General features: G+C 42.8%; 2 protein-coding genes across 3 annotated transcripts; both read left to right on the top strand.

Moving 5' to 3' along the window:
• Nucleotides 1-5,317: 5,317 nt before the first annotated feature.
• On the top strand, nucleotides 5,318-10,220 carry cops9 (COP9 signalosome subunit 9). Its single transcript, XM_019266960.2, has 3 exons — nucleotides 5,318-5,518; nucleotides 7,078-7,150; nucleotides 10,149-10,220. Exons 1-3 carry the CDS (start codon nucleotides 5,456-5,458, stop codon nucleotides 10,184-10,186), a joined length of 174 nt encoding a protein of 57 aa, XP_019122505.1. The 5' UTR covers nucleotides 5,318-5,455; the 3' UTR covers nucleotides 10,187-10,220.
• Nucleotides 10,221-11,795: 1,575 nt separating this feature from the next.
• On the top strand, nucleotides 11,796-18,463 carry and1 (actinodin1). Of its 2 annotated transcripts, none has more exons than XM_019266961.2 (7): nucleotides 11,796-12,656; nucleotides 13,047-13,138; nucleotides 15,461-15,505; nucleotides 15,872-16,017; nucleotides 16,099-16,503; nucleotides 16,600-16,851; nucleotides 16,945-18,463. In XM_019266961.2, exons 2-7 carry the CDS (start codon nucleotides 13,066-13,068, stop codon nucleotides 18,037-18,039), a joined length of 2,016 nt encoding a protein of 671 aa, XP_019122506.2. In that variant the 5' UTR covers nucleotides 11,796-12,656; nucleotides 13,047-13,065; the 3' UTR covers nucleotides 18,040-18,463. The 2 variants fall into 2 exon arrangements, with proteins under 2 accessions (XP_019122506.2, XP_027129826.1); XM_027274025.1 differs by lacking the exon at nucleotides 11,796-12,656 and adding an exon at nucleotides 12,806-12,908.
• The last annotated feature ends 2,824 nt before the right edge of the window (nucleotides 18,464-21,287 follow it).

Here is a 21,287-nt window from a genome sequence, read left to right as displayed (position 1 = left end):
GCTTTTTTACTGTTAATCATTTTTATCATTCATTTTTAATTCATTGCATTTTATCAGTCATGTACATATGTTTGTGTTGATTTGTCCTGTACACATGACATCCATTGCACGTCGTGTCCGTCCTGGGAGTGGGATCCCTCCTCTGTGGCTCTCCTGAGGTTTCTTCCACCTTTTTTCCCTGTTAAAGGTTTTTTTGTGGGAAAGTTTTTCCTCACTTGAACCGAGGGTCTAAGGACAGAGGGTGTCACTCCCTGTACCAGAAGAGGTCCAGAAGAGGGCGGTGTGTGCAACAGTAAGTAAAGAGCGGACCGTTTGTTTCCGGCCAGCGGAGACACCCGAGCACAGTTCAACGTTGCACACGTTTGTTTTGTTTACGTGTAGCCACCAGCTAGCCTAGCCAGCTTCTTTTTTAAACCCTGAAAACATAAAAATATAAAAACATACAAACATAAATCATGAAACCCGCGGTGGACGAGATGTTTCCGGAAGGAGCAGGACCGTACGTGGATCTGGACGAGTTTGTTTTTAAAGATTTAAACAGATAATTAGCACAAAGCTAAACACACAGAGGTTTAAACTGAATATTATAATTATTTGAATAACTACAGAGTTCAGGTCGTGTTTATGTTCTTAACAATAAAGTAAATCCGGTTAGTCCTTCCACTGATAAATGGTCTGTGTATGTTTATCGATTAAACAACATTTATTTACATGTATCACATATAAACTTAATATTAGTGCATGTTTTCACTTTAAGTGGTGGAAGAATACAGTACACGAGTACTCGGATATTTATCAGTACCACCGTGTAGAAATACAAGTACAAGAATCAACCTCTAGTAAAAGTACTGCTATAAAAATGCACATTAATGGATTGTAACTGATATTAATGTTATGTATGTTAATGAGATTTTTAAAAGAAAAACCCTTTAATAAGGAAGACTGGATTCAAAGTATCAAAGTTGAATTTATTATTCTTGTACGGCTTAACAGTGCAGCACGAGAAGGCTCCTCGGGAGCTCTAACCTGGGTTAGGCTCCTCGAGGCGCTCTACTTTGGTTCATTTTAAAAATGGGCTGTCTCGGACACCTCCCTCACTGATAATTTACTTTTTTTGTCCAAAATGACACTTCCCTTAACCTGTCTCTCTTTTTGTCCTTGAACTATTCTTTTATTATCATCTCTCCCTGCCAGCCTCAGTAAACACAGGCCAGAAAGGGGAGGCAAAAGACAGAAACACAAGAGTTAAAACATCTGCGCCCCATATAATCCTAATTTTATAACGTGTGTGTCTGCGCGGCAGGTGAAAATTAGGCTATTTCATGACTTCATATAGAAATGTAGTAAAATGTACAATATTTACCTCTGAAGTGTCGTGAAGTATAAAGTGACATTACTTACTTACTTCTGCTTTGTAGAGAAAGAACAGAACATCAGCTAATCTTACTACACAGTGAGATTCAGGGAAGTATTTGAGTATCAAATCCTTCGGTCAGCTTCTGTTAGAGGTCCTAGGTCGAGATTTAAACAGTGAGGCGACGTGGGAACAAACGCCCCCCCGACGTTCGCACCACTATGATCTCAGCCTTTTAAATCGAGCTTAAGACTCATTTTTTTAAATTGGAGTTTCGATTTGGACTTGGGCAGTGCCGTTCCTCAGGTTTACTCATTCTGTCTGCTGCTTCTAATCTGGAAGATTAACACTGCAGCACTAATGTATTATGTTAGGTATGTGTTTATGGCTTGTTGTAAAGCACTGGGGCACCGGTCTACTTGTAAGAGCTGTACAAATAAACTTGATTTGATTTTGTGTGTACTGGTCAGGTGGTGTCAGTCAGCCTGTGGGCTGTTTGTGACGTAGCATCAGGTCTTCAAAGTGGAAACTCTGTACGATCAACATCCCACAATCAGGTTTTGGTTGGATGAAGATGATAGACTGACTTTACATTAAACGTTTAATGTTTGTGTGTCTGACTTGACTGCTGTGTTGACAGGCAGGAGGCAGCAGCGGCCTGCTGATGGACCTGGCACCATGAAAAGCGGTGCACTCTGATTTCTTTAACGGTAAATCGACCTCTTTAAAAACAAAGACAGTGGAGGAAGGAAACGGGAACACATATCCGGTGCGGCTTAACTTAAATTCATCGATCTGCACTGTAACTGAGGCTGAAAAAGGTTCAAACCACACGGTGCGACCAGCAGAAGCAGCAGTAAAATCCTAATTTGCCCTTTTTAAAGGGTACATCTGAAAGGCCGAGGGAGGTTTCCTGTGTTGACTCAAACGAAGCTCCCGGAGATGCCCGTCTATCATTTCCTTTGAGTTTAAACTGGACGGGACGCCGCTCACTGGGTCATGGGAATAATGCCACCAGAGAAGTGTGACAACTGTGGGAGGCTAAAGCAAGCGAACCATTATGAGTTCTTTGTCAGACACTGTTTTAGACACGAGTGGTCGTGTATATATATAAAAATTGTTCCTTTATCAATGCAGGGAACAGAAATCTGCTAAACACTCGAACATTTGGCCACGTTAAGCCGAGCAGAGGAGAAACGTAGCTTAACTGTGAGCGCTTTAACCACTTTTTGTCTTAACCACATTGTCTTCTCAAATGAACCCACAAAAATCCAGACAGAGTTCCCCCGTAAACACCGGACGCACACAGAGGAGGCTCTAAAACACTAACCTATCTGTTTTCCGTCTTGCAGCGTCGGCTGCAGGCAAAAAATTTTGGCTCGGCGGCACATGACTAGAAAGAAAAGAGCTGATTGTTAAAAGAGAGAGAGAGAGAGAGAGAGAGGGAGAAAGGAGGAGAGGAGGAGGAGGAGGAGGACGGTAGTGAGTTTAAGCTGCTGTCAGACTGAAACTCAGGAACACCTCGCCAGTCAGCTGCTTTAAACACACACAAAACACACACACACACACACACCCCTTTAGATCACTCGGGTTGTTAACACTTTAAAACATACCACTCGGTGAATTCTCATGTTCGAGCTCGTGGCACTAACAGTCATTCGAGTCCCGTAACGGTCGTTCATGCTAATAATGAATGGAACGACAAGTGTGTGTGGTTGTGTGTGGTGTGTGTGTGTGTGTGTGTGTGTGTCCAAAATGATGCAACTTAATGGCGTTTAATGTAATCTAACACTTTCTCAGTGGCACTAACTCATTTTTTCATATGTGCAGCCCAGACATTTAACTCTCTGTGGGCAGAAGTGAATGACAATGAGGCGGTGTGTTTGTTTGTGTTGAAAGTAACGCTGTAACTTTTTATTGGCCGACTAACGACTTTATCGATGCCAGCGCTCGCTCACCCTCATTCACTGTCTGTGCTCTCAGCCTGGGCTCACTTTCGTGCTCTCAAACCAGAATTAAACTTCTTTGTGTCACATTTTGCATGCAGCCTAAACTCAGATTTAGTGAGTCCACCACCTGCATAGTCTCCACTCTCAGAGACATTTCAGGCGCACGTGGAGAGATTTGACCTGTCTGATCGGCTGAATGGTGCCCTCATGGGGCGCCTCTGCCCACGATGTCAACAGAATAACGTTACGGACTGTTACGAGGTTTCTTTTTACATAGTTCCCTGATTCTGGAGCGCATAAAAGTTGCATAGGGGTTATGGTAGCCCAGGGGCAGGTTGTTAGTCGTAGGTGAACTTTCCTTATTATTCGGTGAAACACGTCCTGTTCTTAGAAACGCAGAGACATGAAAGAGTTTCTTAACGTTCAGGTCCGTTACATTTCAGCAGGTTTATGTGAAGTCTAATTAATAACTGCTGCAGAAATACATCTACTACTGCGAACATTGTGGAAAGCTGCGAAACAGTGGATGCAGACAGAACAAATGCTTCTGGAAGACGTTCAGCAGACGCTCTAAAGGTCAGAGGAGAATTTCTATCGACCACAAACTCACAGCTTCTTACACGAGCATGCAGAGGTCAAAGTAACGCTTCTCCTGAGGTAGAACCTGGATCAGAAGTAGATCATGCGGTCAGAGGAAGTATACAATGATGGAATACTGGACTTGAGCAGAAACACTGATGTGATGTTGTGTACAGTTTGGAAACGTCGGCCATTCCTCATCCTGGCATTTTGGGAAAAACTCCCCGTTGATTAGGGGAAGAGACGGCCAGAAGCAAAACATTTTGTGTGGAGCTGAAAGCACCCGAGTTACCCAGTTTACACAGTTGCATCATTTGCATCCCAAATAAAGCAAACCACAGCACAACACACAGGAGGTGTCCTCAGGGTAACCAGTTATGGACGAGATGAGGAATCTGTTTCTTAGATGATCGCACAGTCTGTTCAGGGCAGGACGAGCAAAGAGGAGTCCGTCTGTGGATATGTTGTCATCTGTAAATGTTGCCACTGCCTTGAAAAAGACCTCAAACGTCTTATTTCATTATTATGTACTCTGAAATGTAGACGGACAGAGTTTAAAAAGATGCTCATCAAATCAGTCAAAGTTGCATATTCAGATATTTAGTTGTGCCCAAATCCCCCAAAATATTTAGTTTAATCTCATAAAGGCGAAGAAAATCAGTGGATTTTTAAATGACTTGATTATTAAATAGACTTAAGCACCAGGGGATCTATTAAGCCTAACATAGTGATCTAATAAAATACTAATCATTCAGCTCTAATCTCCAGAACTTTCATCATGTGTGGACATGCAAAGAAGAATCACGACGCTACAAGAGAATCAAGCCTACAGGAGATTATTTAGATCTCGTTTAATTGGTCTTATTTTCTGTCAGATGTGGAAATCTCCTCAGGTGCTGTCGCGCTTAAAGAAACGATCTGGGTCAGTCTTTTTCCTGGTACCAGGATGTAAACAAATACAGAGCCATGAGAACAAGGTCATAAAGAGCGGCGTTTAGAGGTGGGAATGAAAGTGAAATGATCAAAAGCAGAAGGAAAAAGTTTAGTATGGAAAGAAATAATCAATCAATGGAAACAATAATGGAAGAAGCAGGAGAGACATTTATATAAACTACAAGGTGAAGTAGGAGAGGTAGCAGAGCAGATTAATAACTAAATAACACGCTCAGTATATTAGGAAAACATCCAACTGGTCGGTGTAGCTGTGTGGAGAGAGACAGTGGAGCATGTGATGGTTGATGATGAAGACAGGAACAGTGGAGAAGAGTTTCAAGAGTATAAAAGAGTGTGGGAAATGTCGAGAAGGGAGGAAAATCATTATGAGTTGTCTTGTTTTAATTGGGTTAATTAAGGAAGTAGTTAAGTTAAGTAAAGTCCAGAAGAGGGCGGTGTGTGCAACAGTAAGTAAAGAGCGGACCGTTTGTTTCCGGCCAGCGGAGACACCCGAGCACAGTTCAACGTTGCACACGTTTGTTTTGTTTACGTGTAGCCGACCAGCTAGCCTAGCCTAGCCTAGCTTCTTTTTTTAAAACTCCTGAAAACATAAAAATATAAAAACATAAAAACATAAATCATGAAACCCGCGGTGGACGAGATGTTTCCGGAAGGAGCAGGACCGTACGTGGATCTGGACGAGGTTTGTTTTTAAAGATTTAAACAGATAATTAGCACAAAGCTAAGCACACACAGAGGTTTAAACTGAATTATTATTATTATTTGAATAACTACAGAGTTCAGGTCGTGTTTATTTGTTCTTAACATTAAAATAAATCCGGTTTAAGTCCTTCCACCTGATAAACAGCGTCTGTGTATGTTTAAAATCGATTAAAACAACATTTATTACCATGTATATCACATATTAAACTTTAATATTAGTGCATGTTTCACTTTTTAAGTGGTGGAAGAATACAGTACACTGAGTACTCGGATATTTTATCAGTACCACAGTGTAGAAATACAAGTACAAGAATCGACCTTTAGTAAAAGTACAAAAGTACTGCTGTAAAAATGCACATTAATGGATTGTAACTGATATTTAATGAGATTTTTTAAAAGAAAAACCCTTTAATAAGGAAGACTGGATTCAAAGTATCAAAGTTTAAGTTGAATTTATTATTCTTGTACAAGAAGGAGTGCTTAACAGAAGGGGTTACAGAGAAAAGGCTCGAGGAGCTCTAACCTTTGGGTTAGAGCTCCTCGAGGCGCTCTAACCTTTGGTTCATTTTTAAAAATGGGCTGTCTCGGACACCTCCCTCACTGATAATTTACTTTTCTTGTCCAAAATGACACTTCCCTTTAACCTGTCTCTCTTTCTTGTCCTTGAACTATTTTTTTATTATCATCTCTCCCTGCCAGCCTCAGTAAACACAGGCCAGATAAGGGGATATGCAAAAGACAGAAAACGACAAGAGTTAAAACATCTGCGCCCCATATAATCCTAATTTTTATAACGTGTGTGTCTGCAGCTGCAGGTGAAAATTAGGCTATTTCTGATGACTTCATATAGAAATGTAGTAAAATGTACAATATTTACCATAAAGTATAAAGTGACATGGAACGACATTACTTACTTACTTCTGCTTTGTAGAGTAAGAACAGAACATTAACTAATCTTACTACACAGTGAGTTTCAGGGAAGTATTTGAGTATCAAATCCTTCGGGTCAGCTTCTGTTAGAGGTCCCTAGGTCGAGATTTTAAACAGTGAGGCGACTGTGGAACAAACTGCCCCCCGACGTTCGCACCTCTACTGATCTCAGCTTTTTTAAATCGAAGCTTAAGACCCATTTTTTTAGATAGGCGTTTCGATTCTGACTTGGGCAGTGCCGTTCCTTCAGGTGTACTCATTCTGTCTGCTGCTTCTTATGTATTTCTCGAAGATTTTTAACACTGCAGCACTTTTAATTGTATTTATTTGTTAGGTATTGTTTTATGGCTTTGTTGTAAAGCACTTTGGGTACTGTAAAGAGCTGTACAAATAAACTTGATTTGATTTTGTGTGTACTGTGGTCAGGTGGTGTCAGTCAGCCTGTGTGTCTGTTTGTGACGTAGCATCAGGTCTTCAAATGTGGAAACTCTGTACGATCGAACCTCTTAGCCCAACAATCAGGTTTTGGTCGGATGAAGATGATTAGACTGACTTTACATTTAACGTTTAATGTTTGTGTGTCTGACTTGTACTGTTGTGTGTTGACAGGCAGGAGGCAGCAGCGGCCTGCTGATGGACCTGGCAGCCAATGAAAAAGCGGTGCACTCTGATTTCTTTAACGGTAAATCGACCTCTTTAAAAACATATAAGACAGTGGAGGAAGGAAACAGAAACACATATCCTGTGCGGCTTAACTTAAATTCATCGATCTGCATCTGTAACTGAGGCTGAAAAAGGTTCAAACCACACGGTGCGACGCAGCAGAAGCAGCAGTAAAATCCTAATTTGCCCCTTTTTTAAAGGGTGACATCTGAAAGGCCGAGGGAGGTTTCCTGTGTTGACTCAAACGAAGCTCCCGGAGACGCCCGTCCATCATTTCCTTTGAGTTTAAACTGGACGGGACGCCGCTCACATGGGAATAATGCTGCCAGAGAAGTGTGACGACTGTGGGAGGCTAAAGCAGTGTCTTTGTCAGACACTGTTTTAGACACGAGTGGTCGGGAATATAATATAAAAAAATAGTTCCTTTATCAATGCAGGGAACAGAAATCTGCTAAAACACTTGAACATTTGGCCACGTTAAGCCGAGCAGAGGAGAAACTGTAGCTTTACTGTGAGCGCTTTAACCACTTTCTTGTCTTAACCACATTGTCTTCTCAAATGAACCCACAAAAATCCAGACAGAGTTCCCCCGTAAACACCGGACGCACACAGAGGATGCTCTAAAACACTAACCTAATCTGTTTTCCGTCTTGCAGCGTCGGCTGCAGGCAAAAACAATTTTGGCTCGGCGGCACATGACCTAGAAAGAAAAGAGCTGATTGTTAAAAAGAGAGAGAGAGAGAGGGAGGAAAGGAGGAGGAGGACGGTAAAGTGAGTTTATAGCTGCTGTCAGACTGAAACTCAGCGGGACACCTCGCCAGTCAGCTGCTTTAAACACACACACACACACACACACACACACACACCAACACACCCCTTTAGATCACTCGGGTTGTTAACACTTTAAAACTACCACTCGGTGAATTCTCATGTTCGAGCTCGTGGCACTAACAGTCATTCGAGTCCCGTAACGGTCGTTCCTGCTAATAATGAATGGAACGACAAGTGTGTGTGTGTGTGTGTGTGTGTGTGTGTGTGTGTGTCCAAAATGATGCAACTTAATGGCGTGTAATGTAACCTAACACTTTCTCAGTGGCACTAACTCATCTTTTCATATGTGCAGCCCAGACATTTAACTCTCTGTGGGCAGAAGTGAATGACAATGAGGCGGTGTGTTTGTTTGTGTTGACATCAACTTTTTATTTGGCCGACTAACCGACTTTATCGATGCCAGCGCTCGCTCACTCTCATTCACCGTCTGTGTCTCTCAGCCAGGGCTCACTTTCGTGCTCTCAAAACATCACGCTCAAACCAAATTAAACTTCTTTGTGTCACTATTTTGCAGCCTAAACTCAGATTTAGTGAGTCCACCTGCATAGTCATAGAGACATTTCAGGCCGACCGTGGAGAGATTTGACCTGTCTGATCGGCTGAATGTGCCTTCATAGGGCGTCCCTCTGCCCACGACGTCAACAGAATAACGTTAAGACATGTTACGAGGTTTCTTTTAGAACATAAGTTCCCTGATTCTGGAGCGCATTAAAAGTTGCATAGGGGTTATGGGTAGCCCAGGGGCAGGTTGTTAAGTCGTAGGTGAACTTTCCTTTATTATTCGGTGAAACACGTCCTGTTCTTAGAAACCACGGAGACATGAAAGAGTTTCTTAACGTTCAGTCCGTTGACATTTCAGCAGGTTTATGTGAAGTCTATATTAATAACTGCTGCAGAGCATACATCTACTACTGCGAACATTGTGGAAAACCTGCAAGAAACAGTGGATGCAGACAGAAACAAATGCTTCTGTAAGACTTTCAGCAGATTTCTCTGAAGGTCAGAGAAGAATTTCTATCGACCACAAACTCACAGCTTCTTACACGAGCATGTCGGAGGTCAAAGCAATGCTTCTCCTGAGGTAGAACCTGGATCAGAAGTAGATCATGCAGGTCAGAGGAAGATGCATCACAGTAAAGATAAGCAAATGGTGAATACTGGACTTGGAGCAGAAACATCTGATGTGGCGTACAGTTTGGAAACGTCGGCCATCTCTCATCCTGGCATTTTGGGAAAACTCCCCGTTGATTAGAGGGAAGACAACGGCCAGAAGCAAAACATTTTGTGTGGAGCTGAAAGCACCCGAGTTACCCAGTTACACCTAGCACAGTTGCATCATTTTTTTAACGACATCCCAATAAAGCAAACCAACAGCACAACACACAGGAGGTGTCTTCAGCGTAAACCAGTTATGGACGAGATGAGGAATCTGTTCTTTAGATGATCAGCAGTCCTTGGAGTCCATCTGTGGATATGTTGTCATCTGTAAATGTTGCCACTGGGCTTGAAAAGACCTCAAACGTCTTATTTTCATTATTATGTACTCTCTAATGTTTGCGGATTATTCAATAAATCAAGAAAATATTGGACAGAGTTTAAAAGATGCTCATCACAATCAGTCAAAGTTGCATATTCAGATATTTTGTTGTGTCCAAACCCCCCCAAAAATATTTAGTTTAATCTCATAAAGGACAAAGAAAATCCGCTGGATTTTTAAATGACTTGATCATTAAATAGACTTAAGCTTAACATAGTGATCTAATAAAACACTAATCATTCCAGCTCTAATCTCCAGAACTTTCATCGTGTGGACATGCAAAGAAGAAATCGCGACGCTACAAGAGAAATCAGCCTACAGGAGATTATTTAGATCTCGTTTAATTGGTCTTATTTTCTGTCACGATGTGGAAAATCTCCTCAGGTGCTGTCGCGTAAAGAAACGATCTGTGGTCAGTCTTTGTTTCCTGGTACCAGGAGTGTAAACAAATACAGAGCCATGAGAACAAGGTCATAAAGAGCGGCGTTTAGTGATTTCCTACCCTGGGTACCTCGACTTTAGAAGAAATGCTAACACATGTGGATGCAGACGAAGTGAAAGAGGCCAGCAGACAATATTTTAGAAGTTCTGGGGAAACATTTGGACCCGTTCTAACTCTTTTCTTTGTCTTTTCTTTTCCCCCCTGCAGACTTTGAGGATCTGTTCGACGACGATGACCTGCAATGACGACAGCATCTGAACACCTGTGTGTCAGTGTACATAAAAAAAGAACCAGGCTTATTCTGACTTCTTTTATTTGCACAGCCGCTCCCCCTCCTCCTACATGTCATGAACTGAAATAAAGTTTGTTTTTACAAAAAAAAAAAAAAGTGAGTCGCTCTTGGTGAACCAGGTGTCTGTAAAATTCTGAGGATCCCTCACATTCCAGCTTCAGAGAAAATTATGAGTATGGTTTTGGCGTCGTCGTGTTTGAATCTGCTCCCGGTCTGGATTGTAGGTTTGCGGACTCCGCGAAACACCTGTTGGCAAACGTTAATTACATACGAGATACAGTGTTAACATGACCACTAAATGTTCAGTTGGACCAGACACGACGGGACAGGAAAAAAGAAGGCTGCAAAAAAAAAAATGTGGAAATGTTTAAAAAAGAAAATACGGAGCAGATAAAGCGTCCGCGTAAACCAGCTGCATGTGTCGGCTTAAGAAGATACATGTAAGGAAGCACATGCATGGACATTAGGATTGTAAACATTTGGCCAAAGAGCAGCTGAAGTATGCAGACGCTGTAACATTACATTTATTCATTCAAAACGAAGGTCAGGGCTTCGTGCAGGATGGTCAACATGCAGCAAAGTTTACTCTTCAAGTGTTAAATACTTGACTTTTATCCTACTTTTAAATATTTCACTTTTTATTCCACTACATTTGACAGCTTTAGTTACTTTACAGATATAATCAGCCAATAAATGATGATGTATTATTACAGATTAAGCTACCCACCATCACCATCCAGTATATGCAGTGAAGTAAACTCACCTGTACATATTAAACACTAAGTGATGTACACATCCAATCCTAGAATATTATTCTGCATAAATGATTAAAGTACATTTAGCTGATGAACTTAAACGTAAATCCACACTGCTGATCTTACTTTAAATTAAATATCTGAGTATGTCTTCCACTAAAATTATTATTTATCAACCAGCTTCTTTCTATGGGCAGCAGGTTCTTACATGAATAAAGACATTTCTCTTAAAATGTGAACAGTTTTGCTTACTTCACCAAAAAACATAGATACAGTAATCTGTGCTCTTCTCACTGGTTTGAAGTTGGCGGGGCTAAACTGAAAAAATTATGATGTGACATGCTTCCATGCACCAATCATAATTTAGCAATACTGTAAGAATTACAGCTGTTGGGCTGTTTCAGTCAAATCTGATAAAACCACACGCACGTTGAGTTTAACAAAATGTGTTTAGAAATGCATAAACTTTTTTACTTTGTCAGAATATTTAATGTTTAATGTGACAAACAGGAAACCTGCTATCAGGAGCTTTAAGAGTTTTCCTTAATCTGAATGATAAAAAAAGAAACAGCTATGATATTACACAGAGTACTTTAAAGTCAGCATGTGTAGTCAGTTTAATCTCCGGCTCTTATGTGTGCACAGCGTTCACCTTGTGTCCATTTGACCTAATTCAGAACATCCAAAACTAATAGAAACACACGTCCTCTCTCTGAATTATACATAAAAAACGTTCTCGTGCTCAACAAACACGCTTTACTTCAAGTTAATTTACTTTAAAAATCTCCATTTCTGCATAAACTAATAAAACCTGCCCAGAGGAGAAACCTCATCAGATTTCTGAGTGTCATAAAGGAATTACAGATGTGCTGATATTGCATCACATGGCGAGCTATATGGCTTTTTGCAGCGCGTCTTACAAGGCTGGCATGCCTGAACACAGTTAAACTGAGGAGGAAACTGTAGATTATCAAATTCCTCATGTGTAGACCAGCTGTCCCTGCGTGTACGTGCTCAGGTTTAGACAGAAGCTGTGGTTTGGCCCTCATTGAGGGTCTCTGAGAAGTTGCTTATGTGGCACCTCGGCTCCCCTTCATTATTTCCTGATGTGTTCTCTCCTCTGTCCTCTTTCTGTCTTTTGTTTTTTTCCTGCTTGGGAGTGATAATCACATCCCCAAACTACCCAGAGTCTGATTTATATCCTTAAATGTGACTCATAGATTAATTATAAGGATAAATAAATTTATAAACACCTTAAGATAACTTATCTTAGATCCTTCCACGTCTCCATCTCTGCTTCAAACCCTCCCACCTTCTCCCTTTTCCTGTCTTTAATTACGGTGCCTCTGATTGGCTGAAACTTTCTGAAACATCGGACCAATCAGGCATCTTGTTGAGGCGGCCCTTGACGCCCTCAGGTGGTCCCCGTGTGTGTGTTTTCTGCGTGAATCTTAATGAATGCTTGTTGCGTGTGTGTTTGGTTTAAAACCATGCCCGATCCCTTGGTCAGGGCAGTCTGAAGTCAGAAGGGCCCGCAGGTACAGGGTGCAACAGGAAGCTCCATCACACCCCACAAACACACACACTTAGTGTTTGAACCCAGGTGGACTGAGTCACCCGAGTCCACATCTGGATCCGCAGACGGCCACACCACTAAGATAACCACAGGTAAGAGACTCTGTTTACTTTAGGTACTTACCAGAGATCAAGTTCGGGTTGAAGTCAAGTTTGACTGCCGAGGAACACCTGGTTCTGGTTTTATGATGAGTAACCAGTAGGTTCAGCTCAGCCGGGAGCCTTGTGGCAACATGTTTGTTTAAAAAACCTCAGAGTCAGAGTTCACTTCCAAGCTGCAGGGGTCACTTCAGCAGGCTCTCCGGGTGAAAACTAGCACAGGTCCACCAGGGTTTTATATAGGCTGTAAGTTTATCTGCACCACTGGACACCAACCAAACATCTTTTGGGGCTCTTGATTTGAGAAGATCTGCAGCTGTAAGAAGTTTTAAGGCAGAAATGTTCTGGAAGTGATTCAGGTCTGGATGTTGTTTGTGTTTGCAGGAGAGGAGGAGGTGAAATCATGGCTGGAAGGAGGAGAACCAGTTTCTCTGGCGTGTTCATCACGGCTCTGCTGGCTGTGACGCTGCTGCCTGGTGAGTACACGGCGGGGATGTGACACATCTGTCACCATCTAGACAGTACATAGCTTTCATGGTTCACTGAAACTACTCCTGTACTTAAGTTAAAGTAGCAGTACCATACTGCAAATATACTCCATTATACAAGCTGTATTGAAGTAAAGGGATCAAAAGTACTCAATTAGCACTCGCAGAGGCCAATTTTCCTGTTTGCCTGCAACTAATGATTTTTTTAATGAGCAAATAATTTATTATTTCTCGATTATCTGACATGGTAGCAGAAAATATTCATCAGAGACTCCAAAAATCAAAGATATTGAGTTTATAGTGATATAAAAACTAGTCATGAAACTTGTTTTTGTCATGTAATTTATCACACTGAAACATATTTTATAAGCTTATCATGTTTTGTGCGACTTTTAAAGTGCAATATTTCCCTTTGAAATGTAGTACAAGTACAAGTATAACGAAGTCAGTCATATAGTGGTGTCAGTTTTGATTGTTAGTGGTGGAAAGTGTGAGAAACGTTGAATCATTCAAGTCCTGATTACACAGGTACACACTGATGATCAAAGAAAAAAAAACATAATTAAAGCTTTCGCCTCAAGACAATCCCAAAATCACACTGTCATTTTGTAGTCATTGAGCGAGCTCGTGTGTAGTTTTCTGAATGAGAAGCTCGAGCTTTAATTTCATGCAAAAAATACTGAAAGGGACAGAGGAGGAAAATTTGCAGCATCGTTCAAAATGAGAGCTAATCATATCGATAATCACAGCTTTGATTGAGCCATTCATACGACGGGATCATCAGTTTTCTGTCTGTCCTTCAAAGCCACAAACCTTCAAACGTCGAGAAGAAAGTACTGGAAGCAGAATGTACTTCAAGTATCAGTATGGGTACTTTGGAGATATTTTGGAGAATATTTTGTGAGCAGGTCATATATTTCATTTATTTTCCTTGGAAATGAAGCAGAAGTTTCCATTTTTCATGCTTTATCTCTTGTTTGTTTGCTTACCCTGTTTCTTTAAAACTCTGGATATATAAATTCGACATGAGTTATAGCGTCATAATCTACATTTCAAGGTTTTGTTTAAGGTTAAGGGTTTGTTGGACTGCTAAGGGTTTTCTGGCCTTGACTGGTTCATGGACGCAGACTTACGGCAGCAGCATCGTAACTCATCTGTGGTTCATGTACAGTATATCACAAACGTGGCTTCCCCGTGTCTTCATATATCATTTATAATGCTCCGACATGAAGGAAGGTGGCTCCTCCACCACCTGTTTAAGCGTGCTCCTGACGTGATTGGCATATTTACAAAAAGGAGCGAGGGCTCATCTTCCCTTTAAAAGTGTTTTTTTTAAATTGCACTCTGTGATGGTTAAAGGAGGGAAAATAAGGGAGCAGTGGGAGGAGGAGAAGTTTCTTTCATCCTTTCTGCTCCTGTAAAAAAAGTAGTACCTGTCAGCATCACCTCCTCCTCCGCCGCCCTCTTAAAGCTGCTGTTTCCAGATGTGCCAGCCACTTTTTTACAGGCTCGTAAACCCCCACCCCCTAAAAAAAAAAACACCCACCACAGCAGATACACTAAGACAGCATCATTTAGCCCACCCTCCTTCTCCTCCATATCGCTCCATCACCTCAGGTCACCTTCACTTCTTCTTCTTCTTCTTTCTTTGATTCGGTTTTTCTCTCACAAATTCATGCCTCCGCTTGTTCCCCTTCATCCGTGACCTTACACGCTACAGTGCACTTATCACATATTCCTGATTACTCCATCAAAGCTTATCAAGACTCCTTTTTTTAAAATCAGGAGATTGATGTTTTTCCACTTTCAACACGCGTCACATAACCCTGAATTATCCCCTCTGGATCTTTCTTTTAAAAAACTTCCCGTCATAGCCGTCCTCCGCCTCCTCCTCCTCCTCTCCTTCTGTAAGGCATTAACACCTTTTCCCCGTGGAGATGAAAGAAACCCGGAGCAGAGCTGAATTCGCCGTTTCCCCCTGAGCTGCATGGGGTCAAACAGTGCACATGCGTACACATACGAGATGCACGAGTGCACACGCGGCTCTTTGTAGATTTTATAGGTGAGCCTGTAACTTCAAACCCCATGCTGCGCTTTCAAAAGAGCTGCAGTCGCCAGCGCTCCAGGCAGAGCCAATTACCCCTGTCCTATTTAATGAATGATATCTGCCTGTAAGCGTTTGAGGTTTAATGTCATAAATAATCACTTATGTATTACAGACACGTTTAAAAGTCAGAATATCAACAGTAAGCAGGACTAATCTAAACTTCTAGATTTGACTTCTGTTTTTGCTTTTCTCTGTTTTTGTAGCATTCTTGTCTGCTGGACCAGTCCCGAAAAAGCTAAAAGGAGATGGTAAATATGTGATTTTTCATCTAACATATATTTACACGTTGATGTTTGTTCTAGAAAGTACACAGTGGGAATTTACCGAGGGTGAACGGCCATGAAAGTACTTTTTGATTAAAGAGTAGCACCCAAATTCATCACCGCGCCTCATGAACACTTCACCCTGTGATCGATACCTAACGTGATATAGCCGCAATTTTCTTGACAAGTAAAAACAATCAGGGCTTAATGATGTCTAACCTCCCAAATATAACAAATTTGAGGCCTTGAATGTCTCATTATAAACTTAAAAAGTCCTTGAGTTTGATGCCAAAAAGAGTTTCGAAGCCCCTGGATCAGCATTGTCTTCCCTCTTCTGTTATCTCGCCTCAGCTGGAGAAAGTATCCGAGAGAAGTCCGCTGCTGCAGAGTCGCACAGGAGGCTGATCCGCAATCGCAGGAACATCAGCTGGTACAAACAGCACTCCGACTTCTGGAACTGGTACAAGTACTTCACCGACAACGGCAACCAGGAGGCAGTAAGTATACGCACATCCACAAGGATCATAGGGTCCAATGAATCATCTTGGCTCACCACTAAACTCCTCCTCCCATCTAAGGTTCAGGAGATGGACCGCATGTACCTGGCCTACCTCCAGAACAAGAACCGTGCCGAGGGTCGTCGCTCCTACAAGGCCTACTTGCGCCACCTGGGGGATGTCTACAAGTCCTGTGCCGATTCTGATGACCCCAACTGCGTGGCTTCCTACACCAGCAGGCCTACACCAGAGCCCCCCAAGCCTGCACCAGTAAAAACATGCGACCCCACCAAAGATCCCTACTGCCTGTACGCTGCTTTGGTTCAGGGCAAGAGCCCCTACCTGCCCCTGGTTCTCCCTGCTGCCGTCCCTGCTCCGGCACCAGCCAAGGCCCCGGCCCCTCTTTACGTCCGGTCTGCTCCAGCCAAGGACCCACAGTCTGGGTATTACTACTACGCTCCATCTGCAGTGCCTTTCCTCTCCAAGGTATGCTTTCAGCTTTATTTGTTAGAACTGATGTAGTTCAGTACTTTGCAGGGAAGTCAAAGACACTAAGGTCTGCTTGTGTTTGCCATGATTCAGGAGCAGAAGGCCGAGCTGATGCGTATCTGCTCCGCCGAGGACGTTGAGTGTCTGCAGTACCACCTGAGAGCAGCTTACGGATACACACCCGCTGCCGGATCCCTGCCTTCCTACGCTCACCTCGGCTGTGACCCCAAGACTGACCCGACCTGCAAAGCCAAACTGGTGCAGAAAGCCCCCTCTGGCGTTTACGTGCAGTACCCCAACTGTGATCCACGGGATCCCCGATGTGCCTACGCTGCCTCGCTTGTGGTATGAATTCAACTTACCAGCTGCTTCCTGTTTGTTTTTTAATCTATGCCTCCATTATCGTGACTTATTTTTTACTCTGATGTGTTCCTCTAGGCACCTCGTGCCCCTAACCCGCCTGCCCCTGCTGGCCCTGGATCCTGCAACCCTCTGTATGAAGAAGGCTGCAACCCTCTCACTGCTACCAAGTTTGCTACTCCCCCCGAGACATACAGAAACGAGGAAAATGAGGAGGCTGCTGCCATTCGTGCTGCTCCTCGTCCTGCTGAGCAGAACAACGACCCCTATGCCATGTTTAGAGATCCTCGTCCTTCTGAGCAGAACAACGACCCTTATGCCATGTTTAGAGATCCTCGTCCCGCTGAGCAGAACAACGACCCCTATGCCATGTTTAGGAATGCTCATGCTAACAGAGTTACTGATCCCTATGCTATGTACCGCCAGGCCCCAGCTTCTCCTCCTGCTAATGACCCATATGCCATGCTGCGCCGATTCATGTCCCAGGCTCAAGGTCAGGACCAATATGCTCCACGCATGGAGGCTGCTCCAGAGTTGAACCCCAACGATCCTTTCGCTGCAATCCGTGAGGCGGCAGCTGCCATGCATCGTCATGGTCCTCCCACTCCCAGGCAGCAGTACCCTTATGCCAATCCCAATTATGAAGAGCCACCCCAGGAGGAGCGCCACCCTCTGGGGGTCCCAGGTAAAACCGAGGAGGGCTACGACTGCTACATGGGTTATGATCCAGAATGCAAACCAGTGAACAAGCCCCAGCCTCGCTCTGGAGCTCATCGTCGCGTTCCTTACAACGCCGAAGCCTACGAGCCTCACCTGAACGCTGACGGCACCCGAAATGGAGTCCTCGAGCCGGCCAACCCACACTGCGACCCTGAACATGACCCCGACTGCCGCCTGCGTCGCTATGAGCCCGAGCAGACCCGCGCCGAGGCCCAGCCTGAGCGTTACGCTGAGGAGGACCACAACCAGAGGGCAGCGGAGAGCGAGCAGCATCCAGAGCAGCAGGAACAAGACCAGTACGAGGCAGAGCCCTACCAGAGCGGCCAAGAGGAGCCTCACATCCCCTACTCACAAGGTATGCCCAGCCTCCAGGACATACTGAGGCGTTACGGAGACCAATACCCGGATCAGGAGGATCACAGAGGCTATGCAGATGACTACCGCAAGAAATAAACATGCCAACACACACACACACACACACACATGCATGCAGATGGACATGAATACACAGTCCCGTGCGTTCTTGTAGCTTAGCCCTTGACCGCCTCATGCGCAGTAAGTCCTACCAGGACCAGATATGGGACTTGAGAAGTCTATGGACCCAATGAGCGAGTACATGCACGTACTTTCACACATAGCTTCCAGCTGTAGGAGCACGCTCAGAAAGCCGAGGGTGTTCCAGCGACGTTTTCATCCCTGTAGCTGCTTTAGACCTGTTGCTTTGGCCTATTGCTTTCCAGTCTTGTTTCTCCTCAAACCACTCGAATGTGTAATGACTTCTTAACGCTCGGCTTTGCTTCTGTTTCTATGCATCTCAGATTTGTTTGTTGCTTTTTTGTCAGTGATGGATTATGTAAAGATTTTTTTTTTTTCATTTTGAATGTTCTAATAAAAAGCTCTAAAAAGCTGTTTTTGCATTTAAATTCCTGAATTTTAACATTTGACTGAACCTGAAAGACTTGACTCATCTACAATAGTTATATGTGACAACTAACAAAAGCTATGAACGTGTTTTTGCTTTGAGGATGAATGCAAACCTTCTTTGACTCATGATTCATTCTTAAGGTCTCTCCAAGTCCTCAGTGTGATACCAGAAGAACAAACAAGTTCATTTTCAGGTTGACCGCAAAGTCAAACAATGAGCAGAGGGGTTTCCCTGCCCCTCTGACTTCGTCTTTTACCCTGCTGGTTCTCTTGAGCTTCAAATACACACAGCCTGATGAGCAGAGGCTTGACTTCATCCATCTCAGACACATTAAGAGCAACATTCAGAAGTCTGGAGGAAGCTCAAACAGTGGCAGAGAACTTCAGAGACCAGCCACCTCTACCACCACTGTCACAGTGATTGCGGCTTCTGATGTCAAGAGATGTGGTGAGCGGGTCCAGGTGTGGTTAGTGTTTCAGAGAGGTTATGATCTTTTTGTCTGACTTTAATTGTGTCATTTAACTGAGGATCAGGAGTAAAGGGCAGCCTGCATTCGTCTCCGCATTAAGTATGATTTAAGCAACTCTTGCGGATGATACGCCCATCTCCAGTGAACTGTACAAAGTGTGAAAAATGTATCAGTATCTGATCAACTTTTACTTAATTGTACTGTAATATTACAAGCAAGGGACATAACTGAAGATAGATAACTGAAAGCTAAATATTTTATTTAACTGACATTAAAACTATTTAATACTTATTCTGAATCTAAAAACAAAACAAGAGGAAGTAGAAGGTGAGTTGTCTAATCTATTATCTCAAATAGAGGCGGTGCAGATCTGGAAATGCCAACCCCAATCTTTGAGGCGGCGGCGATGCAGACGTTCAAAAATGTCAAATCCGACAGAAAACGACCTTCTAAAACTAAAAGATAAGAAAGTTCCAACTTTCCTTCAGTTTAATAAAAAGTTGAACCAACATGCACTTTGAAGGAAAGAGTTTGAAGTGAAGAGTTTATAGGAAGAAAATCAGAGGACGTTAGAGATGTCGACACTGTTATGGATCAACGCTTTCCCCTTTCAGGCATCACATAAAAACTCTTGACGGGCTTATTCTAGGATGACCAAAATGATACAACTACAAGTATTCTCATTAAGTACATTTACATAGAGCAATATTAGTACTTTTACTTCACTAACAGAGCTGAATACTTCCTTCACCACTAATTCCATAAACAAGAGTTAGTGTTAATGCACACATGAATTAGTACATTAACAAGGAAACTATATAAAGTATGACACTGTGCATCGTCTAAGTGTCACCAGAAAAACATCAACAACAGTAAAAGTGCAAAGAGCAAACACATAAGTTAAAATGTGCCTCACACAGTAACAGTTACTTCTCAACCCGGGGGGAAATATGAGATCGATGGAGAAGAAGAGCAGGTCTAAGTTCAAAGATTTATGGTCAGGAAGCTCATAAAACGTGGAGTCCTTGTTGAGATCACCCTGCCTCACCTTCACTCGTGGACTGCACGCCTCCAGGAAACACAAACGTGCCTCCAGATTAAACCTGAAATTATATCTTCTGTCATTTTAACCATAAATTTTCCTGTTTGATCTGTTTTCTTACTGGTGCAACATGTCTGTCTGTTGTGGGCTACTGTGGAAGAGTATCTGCAAACTCACTGAAGGTAATCCTACACGCTGCTTCTTTAAAGACCCTGAACTTGAGGTAAAACTACATTTTGCATCTGTTGTTAGACACTGAGGGGCAGCATAGTCTCGGTAAGTAGAGCCAAGTGCCCCCATGTTTAAAAAAAATACAGCTTTGAAGCAGCTGTGGTAGATAAAATGTGATAACAGTTCCCTGTGTGTTTTATTACAGAGGTGCAGTAGGTATACTCACATAAAAACTATTTTAATTTTATCCAGGGTTTCCTCTTTTTATTACAGTCCACCACTGCTGCTTTGAAAGTATAAAATACAACATAAGCCAAAACTCTGTGACACTAATGGTAGTGGTACGGGTTATTGGAGGATGTGTTTCCTGTGGATGCTTTAAAGAGAGAGAGAAGATCAAGAGCCTTCTTCTGTTTGTGGACTCCTGCCGGGCAGAAGACAGTGAAGAGAACCTAATGAAGACGACATGAGACAAATCCATGTGAGATGATGGCGTGTGTCTCATCTGTTTGTGTGTGACGGATATATTTAGGGATGACTATCTGAGTCAGTCTACCTCCAGCTGCTGACAAAGTCATACCCCCTGCACTGCCACACACACACACACACACACACACACACACACACACACAGTCTTGAGCCAAGACTCCCTCTTGTGGCCGCAGATGTACAGGAGAAGACGAGGTAGATGTCACTGCTGTCAATGCTCATTAATGTTGAGGACTAACAATAGATCACACTGTCAAACTAATTACTGTACCTCATTTACACCATCAGGCCTTTTTTAACAGGCATATTTGTCTTTTTTTATATTGAATAGATTTAACACTAAATGCTGTCATCGCTCTCTGCAACTCTGAAGAAGACAAGAGATTTAATGACTTCAGCTTTCTCTGACCTCTTGCAGGAAACCATCTCCAGATCAAAAACAGACTGTGACGACAGAAATATATATATATATATAAACTTGTGACTCACAATCTGTAATGCATCGCCTTAAAAAAGGTGTTCCTTCGTTCACCTTGTATTCAAGCTGAAAATTGGTACCAGTTGGAATGATGCCATGCAGGGGTCCACCCCTGCTCGCATTTCTA

This window comes from Larimichthys crocea, chromosome XXIII (genome assembly GCF_000972845.2).
Source record: "Larimichthys crocea isolate SSNF chromosome XXIII, L_crocea_2.0, whole genome shotgun sequence".
Taxonomy (NCBI): Eukaryota; Metazoa; Chordata; class Actinopteri; family Sciaenidae; genus Larimichthys; species Larimichthys crocea.
This window is presented reverse-complemented; position numbering and strand designations above follow the sequence as displayed.